At 32.6% G+C, this 12369-nt stretch overlaps 1 protein-coding gene across 1 annotated transcript; it reads left to right on the forward strand.

Annotated features, from left to right (window-relative positions):
- Window positions 1-8935: 8935 nt before the first annotated feature.
- On the forward strand, window positions 8936-9853 carry LOC120579475 (adenylate isopentenyltransferase 5, chloroplastic). Its single transcript, XM_039831850.1, has one exon. It carries the CDS (start codon window positions 8936-8938, stop codon window positions 9851-9853), a length of 918 nt encoding a protein of 305 aa, XP_039687784.1.
- The last annotated feature ends 2516 nt before the right edge of the window (window positions 9854-12369 follow it).

The raw sequence follows: 12369 nt of genomic DNA on the forward strand, positions 1-12369 counted from the left end.
TGAAACATATATCCGTAGGGAAAAGAGGAAGAATTTTCTTCCAATTCCACTCTGAGCTATTGGTACAATGCACAGTGAGAAATTCGTCCTAATCAGAGGAATACCATAAGGAATCTTCTAAATTGATACAAAATTGAATTTATAAAATTTCTCTTTGATATGAACCGGGTTTGCATTTGAATTTTATGATTGCATAACGAACGCAAAACATCATACTCTGGATTACCGGGATTTTCTTTCTTCTGAAAACTGAATGATTAAGACCCAAAAAATGTAAAACATCCTAATATTTCTTTCCTCGATAAACTCATGTTATTGTAAGGACCCTCTGGAATGCAGATGGGACATCAAATAATGGAACTTCTAAGATTACCACCACAAATGTTGCAAATGTGAGTAAAAGCTCAAACTGAATAAGCTGATTCCATACATTATTGTGTCACAATAAATACATTATGCATTGTTTGTGTGAACATGTATAATAGTTTTGTGCATTCTTGTTTGATCAGTTATAACTTATAAGCAACATACAGTAGATTAAAAAAATCAAATCGAAAGTAGTTTAGACGCAAATCTTTAAGACAACTTGCACAAAAGAGGTATTTAACATAAAATGGGGTAAACACAATTCGGTTGGCCTTGTAGTGTTGGCTTGGAACATTGTGCTCCTCTCAAGGTCTCATGTTTGATTCTCCCTGATGTAAATTTATGTGGGCTAGTTTTGTTTCTTAAAATTTTTTATAGATGCCATGGATTAAATACGTATGAAAGGGTATTAATTTAGACACATTTTAATAAATACATTTGAAAGACAAAATCTTTTATGAGATCACTAAGTACCATAAAAACAAAGAGTAAAAGAGAGAGAGACGAAAAGATAAACAGACACCTTGAGAGAAGAGAAACAATAAAAAAGGAGGAAAAGCAATTAGAAAAGAAGAGATATGATAAAATAGTTAAAGTGAAAGAAGAGAATGGATACAATAATTCAACTTTGTCTCTCTCCTAAATCATTGATCGATTATCGGTTTCCTCCATTACAGCTCCATCACTGATTTTCACTCTCTCCGATTAATGTCAAGAAGAATGGTTGAAGCATTTGAGCTGTTTAGGTCTTTAATTAGGATAGACAATTATACACAATTTAACTTTATTCAGTTGGGGATTTAGAGAAATACCAACAAAATCAATGACATGATTTGTATTAAGAGAGTGAAAAATGAATAAAGATAATGATTTTCTCATTAATGAAAGTGAATGTACAATGAGTATTTATAGAAGAACGCTAGAATATTGTAAGCTATAATAGATAGCAAATACTATATTGCAGCTAATCACTCTAAACTTAATTGCTTGGGATTTAAATAATGTCCTCCACAAGATGGAGGTTAATAGATGTTAATCAATCCCAACTTAGATAATAGGAGATTGAAAGGTTGAGGATGAAGAGCTTTTGTGAAGAAATTGGCCAGTTGATCTTGAGAAGTAACAAGAAAGAGTTTGAGAATGCCTGGCTGAAGCTTCTCTCTGACTATGTGGTAGTCAATCTCTAAATGCATGTTTGGTGCGTTCATGAAACATTGGATTAGCGGTTATGTGTAGCGCACTTTCGTTGTAAAAGACGAGAAAAAGAAGCTTGGCACTAGAAACAAGTAAATCTTGAAGCAAGTAGAGTAACCATTTCAATTCACATGTATCTGAAGCTAGAGCACGATACTCAGCTTCATATAAAGATATGGATAGAGTTATTTGCTTCTTTGTCCTCCATGAAATAAGAGCATGACCTAGGAAGAAACATATTGGCCACTAATGGATCTTCTGGTGTCAACAAAACCAGCCCAATCTGCATCTGAATATCCTTGTAACCGAAGAGGAGATTTTCTAGGGAAAAACAAACCTCTACATGGACAATCCTTTAAGTATCTGAGAGCTTTAAGTTCTGCATTATGATGAGTTTGTGTAGGAGTAGATAAGAACCGTCTTAACTTTTTGTGTGATGAAAGTAATGTCGGGTCTTATGGTATTTAGGTATAGCAAAGAGATATTTTCATAAGATAATGCAGTATCATTATGTAACTTGAGAGAAGTGTTAGATGGAGTAGAAACAGGCATAGAGACAATAGTGCCAAAAACAGGAGATCTATGCAATACTTCCTCTGAAATAGGGAAATTGATAAGTCAATAATTAGTCGTTTTAATATAATATTTAGTGTCGTTTTATTTAGATTTTAGTTTATTTTATTTAAATATTATTTTTTTTAGAGCTATTTTACTTCAATTGCATATTATTATATTTCAGGAATGAATATTTGATGGATTGAATCTTGGAGCAAAAGAAAGGGGTTTTGGAGCTGATTCGGAGCAAAAATACGAAGATTCGGAGACAAAAATATGTCTCCCCCAAGTCAGAAGCTTGGCACAGCCCGTGCTAGCATTGGCACGGCCGTGCCAACTCCCAGGATTGTCTTTTGCTACTTTTGCTTAGATTTTAAGCTACTCTATTTTAGTTTTACCAAAAAGCCCGCAGTTTCTTGTGGAAGATTCTAGTCATGTAGTTGCTTAGATTCTAAGTCGAATGTAAACTATAAATAGAGTAGTTAGCCATCACAAATATTCATATTTTATTCTTGGAATTCAATAAGTGACAATTGTCTTTCTTAATAAAAGTTGTTTTCTTTTCCTTTACTTTCTTGTTATTTACTTTTATGTTTTTCCTCTTCTTCTCCATGTCTACGATAAACATGAGTGACTAGACTTCTCTTGTCTTGGGATTGTTGGATAAGTCTAATGATGCATAACCTTTGGCCATTAATCTTGCTTTGTATCTCTCAATAGTACCATCTGTATTACGTTCGATTTTGTACACCCATCTGCATCCTATGGGTTTCACATATGATGGTAAATCTACAAGTTTCGAAGTCCTAGTTTTCTCAAGAGCTACAGTTCAACTTGCATCGCTTGCTTCCAAAAATCTAGCTTGCTAGCCTAAACATACGTTTTAGGCTCAGTATGAGTATGCAGAGACATGACAAAAGAATAATGATTAGCAAACAAGTTATTATGAGAAAAATAATGTGGAATGGGATGAGTGGAGGAAAAAACATTGTTGCAAACATAGTTTTGTAAATATGAAGTTACATGTCTCGTAAATTGTCTAGGCAAAATAGGTGAACTAGGTGGATGTAAGGGAGGAGAAGAAGAGGAAATAGGGAAGGAGTCATTCCACCAATTGAAAACACCTCTAAAACCTACAACCTCTTAAACCCGTTCGGGAAAAATAGTATCTTTCCACATTGCATCACCCACGATAATCATCCTCTCTCCAACGCCACTTTCCCAAAAAGAAAATATTAACCTACGTTAGAGTAATGATAGACAATCCTCCTTCACTTAGGCTTAGAAATATCTGAACATCAGAATCAAAGAATCATTCCCGCACATTTAGACCCTCCATGAACATATTTTGATTAATGAAATGATTTTTTGAATGATTTGATTAATGAAATGCTATAAACACATTTTCTTCAAAACAATATATAAATATTAAATATATATACACTTTACATTCATAAAATATAAATATTTTAAATGTATTCATTAATGTAGAATTTAAAAATATTCATCAAAAAAAAAAATCATCAAATAAATAAAATAAAAGATCAAATATTCTCAATCGAATGGAACTCAACTTTACTTAATGGGTTCAAATATCATACCACAAGGACACTTCCGTAGTTGCGGCGGTAATTTATTTATTTTTTCTATTTTTGTTTAGTAACGAGGCGAGCACGGATGATCGTCAACCACAAAAAAGAGAGACACATTACTTTAAAACAAAACATTCGATTTATGGGTCGTCTCACTTTATTCATTGATCAACCTCCACTTTTTTAAATATTTATTAATTAATATTGAAACTAAACAATTTCATCAAATAAATAATAATCCTTCAAAAAATAAATCAAATAAATAATAAATAATGAAAATAAAACACCAATTGAAAATGCCCACCCGAGCAAACCCTTGATTGCAAATCCCCACCACCGCCTCATTAAATTTGCTATATATACTACAAATATTTTCAATACCCTATCATCTAAATCCACAATACTGCTGCCGCGGCTGCTACAAGAACATTTTGTAAACCCTAATTTCTAAATCCCCACCACTGTTGGCTGCAGCTGCTCCTTACTTTTCGCAAAGATTCAATGTAATCAAATACATGCTTCAGGTATATACCTTATCACCTATGATATGATTTCACACTTTTCATTCATTTGTTCCATTTATTATTTTAATTTCTTTTAATTTGTACTAAATCTAGATCTGAAATCTGATCTCAACCTCCAGGAAACAGTTTGATGCTCAGGATGTTGAAGATTCTTTTTATTTCCACGACATCATCAGCTACCATATGTTCTATTTGGTCTTTCACAAGTTATATCTTTTCAATTATTTTATCAAGTGTAACTTCTTTGATTAAAACATCAAGTCCCACACTTTTCAAGTCACGAGAGATGCAGATATGTTATTCTAACGATGAAAAACATGAAGCTGTGTGGCGTTTGTGAGTTTGCATCTCAATCTCTATTGTCTGTAATTCTTTATTTAAATAGTGAATATTAATTAGTAAATAGACTGATCTGTTAGTTTAGGAGTCAATTATTTTATTTTTTTAATTGTATTTGTGTTTTTAATTTTTTTCAGCTTGATTGGCAGCTTGCAATTCATGTACCTCAGATTGCAATCTGTGTCCCTCGTCCAAACATAACGTTGTGGGTTTAGTCGGTGGTGAAGGAGAAGGGGAATTTATTAACTGCAATAAGCGCCCCTCCACATATATATCACCGTTCTTGTGCTTTTATGCACATAATTAATTATTATTTTTGGGCATTGGACTTAAGGGAAGTCTTTTCTTGTACGTACACTAGAAAATGATGTTGAAGCTTCCATACACATACATGACATTGTTTGTTTAGTTTACGAAGGATGGGAAGGTGAAGGAGAATTTATCAATTGTAATAAGTGTTCCATTACATATCATATCACAGTTCTTGTGTCTATTTGCACATAATTAATTATTGGGTTAATATATGTTTAACCCCTGTGATATTAACGATTTTCGATTGCAAAAATTTGTTTAGATTCCAACAATGTAATTTTGAGATTTTTTATTTATTTTGGACCACATATCACTCTTGTGTCTATTTTCTCATAATTAATTATTATTTTGAGGCACTGAAATTGCGTTTTTCGATTAAGTGAAGCCTTTTGGTGCATTTTGGTTTCCGATGATTTGTAACAATAGAAAATGACATTGAAGTTTACCTTTTGCAACTATTGGAATTTGTAGTACAAATTTTGTACATTGTATATTTATTTTTCTCTAAAAAATCACTTAAGATACTCATTCTAAAGACAAAATTCGGATTACTCATTCTAAAGACATAGTCGACACTGTGATCCGAAGCCTCCATTTCCCAGATTCTAAAGACAAACACAGTATCCCTGCTTCTGAAGTTGCAGTCCTTCTGATTAAATAGATGCTCACATGAAACCAAATGTTATATTTTTGCTTGATTTGTACAAGACCTATATTAAATTTTTGCATGCATTTAATAGACAACCTAAATTTATGAACTAAATGTGATGATACGTTTTTGGATAGAACAACTTGGTTGGAATCCTTTAGTGCTCCTTTAAGCACCGGATCTTTTCAGATTCAGCATTGAGAATAGGTTAATTCCAAGGGCTTCTGTTATCCAATACCATCATTCCGAATTGATGGAAAGGATTCTAGCTTAGCTACACAATTTTATTTGCCTGATAAGTCATCATGGCTATTAAAGGTATATGAGCGAGGAGGATGCTATTATCTGGTTCTCAAAGCATGGTACCTACTGCCTGCAAAACTAAGCTACTACTGCTACTACATCCTTGCCACTAAAATGATTAATTTTCATTTTTATCTAATTTGTGACTCATACTAATTTGTGGCTGGATATGATATAACATTTTATTGAAATAACAACAAAGGACATTCTCTTGTGTTGAGATCAATGTGTTTTTTTTCTCTGAATCAGAATAGTATTATTAACGCATAGTTTATACAAGACGCACATAGCTAGCCACAGATGAAATACAAAACAACGCGCGCCGTATAAAGACGGAACAAACAGAAACCAACACAACCATAAGACAGCCTCGGCTAAACTGATAAAAATAAACACAACCACCAACACAAAGCAGCATCTCAGCCAACTAATAGCAAAACTGACAAAAACAGCCGCGACATAACAGGGACGAAACAGTAATAGATCAGCATCAGCAGAACTGGAAGAAAAAAAAAACAGCGTTGGAGCAAACAAAAAATCCTAGGGAAACACAAAATCTCTGCAGAAATGGAGCAGAACCTGAAAAACCAGCAGAAGATACAGAAGCTGCAGAGCTGGAATAACCAGAAGAACCTCTAAAAGACACACCCTCTACCTCATGAGGCAATCAACAGTCATAAAATATGGACGGGGTTTCCTTCAACCTCATTAAACTCCATCTCCAAGAAACCCCCTTAATCTCATCACAGATCTTTACCGCCACTTTCCTAAAATTTATAAAAATTCTCTCGTCCCGCCACTTTACCGCCACTTTCCAATTTCAATGATTTTTCTATGCTACTATAAAATCCATTCATCTGTCAAGTTATTTATTCCATCAATGACAAATTTAAATAAGCTAGCTTATTAAATAGCATACTATCTACAATTTCCTCCACCACTAGCATTTTAATTAGTTGAAAAAATAATTTCATTGCTAGCCTCCCAAATCTCTCAATCAGTTGCAAGCCAGATAAGGTTCAGGCCTTTACAATGATTATTGTTGCAAGAAGAGGAGGAGAAATAATAAAGTAGATTTAGCCATGCTGAGGTTATAAAAAAAGGTAACAAAAATGTAATTAATGAAAGACATAGTGGGGTAAAATATTATGTTTCAACATCATGAAACGAACTTTGTAACTTCGTTGCATGTCAGCTAAAAGCAAAAAATTACAAATTAAATAGGTTGCAGACAAACATAATCTAGGAGAGGTTGCATAAAATAGGTATTCAAAACTAAATGGGATAAATACATAACAATATCTTAAATATAACTTCATTGTATAAATAAATCAAATCAAAAGCAGTTTAGACACAAATCTTTTAAAACAACTTCCACGAAAAATGTATTTAACACAAAACGGAGTAAAAACACCTAAACTAGTCTTGCTATGCAGAACTTCATGATATTGCTGCGGAGTGTCTTGCGAACAGATGTCATAAACGATTCCGTGGATTTCTCAACTTGTAGAGGATGTAATTTTGTGCATTAGTTATAGCAATATGCAACCATGTCTCATATGGGAGAGCCATATGGCATGGTTTGCCAAACCCAATCTAACTGATAACATTGTCTCTTGTGTGAACATGTCTGATGACTAGTTCATCAATTATACCTTATAAGCAAACATTCAATAGTATAACCTTTGGCTTAATGTTGATTAAATCTTCCATTTCACAGTTGTATTCTTTTAACTGAAACATGAAAGGAAAAACGATGATAGATAAACTGCGGTGAAGTTGGAAAGAAAAGTGTTAATGTAGATAGGAATGTGTGTGTGTTACTGATGCCAGCTTGGTTAAAATGATGTTAATGACAACAAAGTATGCTCTAACAACATCTCAAGTTCTTATATATGTTCTATATTACTTTCAGAACTCATCATGCTCATGTGTCGGTTCCTAGCAGTGCTCAAGCTCCTCTCAACCCTCCGAGAATCTGGTGGCCGGTAATGAAATGGAAGAGACTGGATAAAAGATGGATGTGCCATCAACTGGTCTATATCCAACCAGAATAGGATTACGTTTTGTCCATGTTGTTAACTTGTTTTATATTGTTGGAACATTGTAAAATGAAATGAAATTGTAATATTTGATGAAATTTAAAACAATGTTGAAAATATGGTGTGTTTCAACTTTTAACTTGATTTTAATGTTGGAAACAAAAAATTGTATTCTCTCGAAAAAACCGCACCGACCGATCTAACCCAAACCGCATTGGTTAGGTTTGGTTGGTTCGGATTTTATTTTTTAACGTGAACCAAACCAATCCAAACCACATGCTTTTTTTATGTTGCGGATTTTATTTGAACTTTGGATTTATGTTCCTTAATTTCTCTCAAAAAAAAAAAAAATTGGTCTTCCTTAATTAAAAACGATTTTGTTTTTTACTCATACATAAAATTACCTTTTTTACTCATAAAAAGAGGATTTTTTTTTATGTATTCTACATTTGGTAAATAAAATTCAAACATCCTCAAAAAAGATAACATGCATTGCAAAATAGACAAAATTTTATTTCTTTTGTATGACCATTGACTGAATTTAACACAATTATTTTTTAAAGGAATGATATCAAATCATATATATAAAGTTGGTATACATAATTAAATATAAGGTTATAATCACATTTATAGCATGAAAATAATGTTTTTTTTAAAAGGAGCAGGTAAATAATGTTATTTCTTCTTGACCAAAAATGATATTATTTTTGACTCTTTTTGACTGTAATATCAATTAATATTCAATTGTTACTATATAACAATTATTTTCTTAAACTTTTTCCTATCTTACAATTTTTAATTAAATAATAGTTATTCCTCAAGAGCATTATATAGAATAGTTGAGTTCACTTCACTCATCACAACAACAAAAAATACAGAAAGCAAGTTTTCTCACATATTATATATCAAACATCTTCTTGGTATAACTCACTCCCTTACTAAGTATATTCATAGAAATAATGCATTTTGATTCAATAGTTTAAGTTTATTTCAAATTTACAAATTTTAATTACGTTTTATGTGTTGTTTTTCCTTCAGATTTTACATCAAAAAAATCTCATGGCTTTGACTACCTCAACCTCAACCTCAACTGAAAAGAAGAAGGTTTTGTTTATATTGGGTGCAACAGGAACTGGGAAGACTAAACTTTCCATCAACTTAGGAACTCAATTCCCATCTGAGATCATCAATTCAGACAAAATTCAAGTCTATAATGGCCTTGACATTGTCACCAATAAGGTGCAGGAATCTGAACGTTGTTCAATTCCACATCATATACTAGGCATCATCGATGATCCTGAATATGATTTCACTATGGATGACTTTCGCAAGCACGTGCTTGAAGCTTTAGATCTCATAACTCAAAATGAACACCTACCAATTATTGTAGGAGGGTCGAATTCTTACCTTAAAAAACTACTCGAGGACCCAACTAATGCATTTCATTCAAAATATGATTGCTGTTTTATTTGGCTCGATGTGTCTTTACCTATTTTGTTTCCATATTTGGACAAAAGAGTTGGTGAAATGGTTGCGGCAGGGATGGTAGATGAGATAAGAGACTTTTTTGTACCTGGAGCAGATAATACAAAAGGAATAAGAAGGGCAATTGGGGTTCCTGAGCTCGACTCTTATTTTGAAATGGAAATGAAAAAAGGTATAGATGATGTTGAAAAGGAAAAGATATTAAAGGAATCGATTAGAAAAACAAAACAAAACACCTTCATATTGGCTGAAAATCAAGTGTCGAAGATCCAAAATATGGCTGATACGCTTGGATTGATGATAAACAAAATTAATTCTACAGAAGTCTTTGAAGCCATTTTAAGAGGTGAAGATTATCAAAAATTGCATCAAGAGATTGTGATTAAGCCAAGCATGAAAATAGTGAAGAGATTCCTAGAGGAGACAAGCCATGGATTCAGAAATGCAAAATATTCAAATGGAAATGGGAAACACACAACGAATGGTGTTTGAAACATTGGAACAAAAATTACATTTTTATTCCTTGATTATTTTCATTTGGGTATAAAAACGCATGATCTTTTTGTGTTATTTTTCTCTCGGAATAAATTTTAGGTGGGTGGGTTTTTCGGATTTCATCATCTTATTGTAATAAGTAATGCATAAAATTAACCAAAAAAATTATGCAAAATTAGTTCATTGCTTTTTGAAACAAAATTAAGAGTTGTCGACAAGAATCAAATTATACAACGTATGTAAATTTTTGTCTTGTAATTAATTGTAGTTTTATGAATAATAATATTATAAAATTGAACAAGAGCCGGAGGTGAATTTCAAACAGAACAAGAGCCAGAGGTGAATTTCAGATACTGGTTCTGATAATTCTTGGTTTTCTACACGTGAGATGGAGGTTAAGGTGTGAAGGAAATTAAACAATTTATCATTAAGACATTAAACTTGCCTAGATTTAATTTCTGATTGTTTAATATCTTATCTGGTCCATTATCATTAAGACATTAAACTTGCCTAGATTTATTTCTGATTTTTGGGCAAGGTAAGTGTGAATTCTTATATTATTTTTTTTCACTTTGTAGTTTTTGAATAATAATACTATAAAATTGAACCAGCGTCAATTAATTCAAACACAAGACAATAAAAGCTGAATACGTTACTCACGCTGCACTGCCACTTCAAGCTACGCCTGCTGAGCAAGATGATGCTTGGCGAGAAGATAAAGACTTTTATTGCGGGCTTTATCTCGTAAAGCCAAAGATGTCCGGGGTAGGGGACATAATCAATAGAACCTAGCTGGGGTAGAGAGGGTCATTTACAATCAGAACCTAGACTTGGGATTGTAACAAGATTTTGATTTTCTAAATTAGTTATTATACTCTGAGTTCAAAATTCTATGCCATTAAAATAATTTTATTCATACCTTCTCCATCACATTAACTGAGATGCAAAGAAGAATTACGAAATAATTTTATTCATACCTTCTCCACACTTGACATGAATTTCCAGCATAAAAGTAGGAAAGAAGAAAAAGTTAACTATGAAAAAAATTCATAACTTCTACCTTCTATAATTTTACTATCTTTTGATGGATTTGTTTCTTATCTCAATTTCAATCATTTCTCTGTGCTACAATAAAAGATCATTCATTTATCAAGTTATGAATCAATGACAAAATTATGTATCATTTATCATTTCTTAGATAGCATACTATCTATGCCTGATCCAATCTGCAATAAAATGTCCATCAGATTTTTAAGAATAAAGGTGATTACTTAATCCAAATATACCAACAACTAATCTACCGAGTTTTATTTTTATGATCATTCCACTATATGCATAGACTTGAAAAATGAAAACTATTATAATGCAAAGGGGCAAAAAAAATAGGACTTAAATAACGTGTGTCTATATAATGAAGAATAAAGTCATATGAAACAAAGGATGCAAGTGCAAATGCTTCAGCACCAGCAGAACAATAGTGCACTTAGAATATTATAAAAACGCCTCTTTTGGAAACAATAATTCTATGTCCATTTATAATCAAGACTAGTCCAAATGATTAGAAACTTTAAAATCTTATCTATCCCGCCACCAACATCATTGGTAGTATGGTTCCAATAAAGTTAGTAATGAAGCCCTAGACCGAAAAATTTGCTTCATTGGTTAGGTACAATGAGATCATCCCAATAACCTGTAATTAAGTCAAAGCCGGGAATAACATTCACCATGGTTTCATCTTGTTGGTTGTGACCGCTGCAATTAACGTCAAAAGTCATCTTTAAAACCTTTCGGTTGTTGACACGAGCTTACTAGGGGAAACCTTTGCAAAGGAATTGTCATACATTTTGGAGAACGTGCAACTTGCAGAAAGGAAGTCAAAAACATATTAAGTTTAGAGTAAAATAATTATCATGTTGAGTGAGGAAGAATTAGAGTAAACTTATTTTGGAACATATATCCGTAGGGAAAAGAGGAAGAATTTTCGTCCAATTCCACTCTGAGCTATGGGTCACCTCAAGACCAAGGAAGAATTTCAACTGTCCCAAATCTTTAATTTTGAATGAATTATCGAAAATAGATTTAATATGTTAAAATTTATACTGAATTCCCAGCAAGAATGATATCATCCATATAAACTAGTAAAATGGTGAAGGAAAGTACTAGTTTTCTTGATAAAGAGGGAATGATCCGATGTTGCTTGAGTGTAATGATGGTGTAAGAGGAGATAAGTGAACTTTTCATACCATTTTACTTGCTTTTTTGAGGCCATAAAGAGATTTGGTAAGTTTGCAAACTTGATTAGGTTTAGTAGCTTGAATTCCAGGAGGAAGAGTCATGTAAACATCTTGTTGCAATTCTCCATGAAGGAAAGCATTATTTACACCCGGTAGACGTAAATGGCAATGGTTAATTGAAGCCAATGCAATGATTAATCTGTCGGTGGTTAATTTGGCAATAGGACGGTATTCAGTTTATGCATAACCTTTGGCCACTAATCTTGCTTTGTATCTCTC

This window comes from Medicago truncatula, chromosome 3 (assembly GCF_003473485.1).
Source record: "Medicago truncatula cultivar Jemalong A17 chromosome 3, MtrunA17r5.0-ANR, whole genome shotgun sequence".
Taxonomy (NCBI): domain Eukaryota; kingdom Viridiplantae; phylum Streptophyta; class Magnoliopsida; order Fabales; family Fabaceae; genus Medicago; species Medicago truncatula.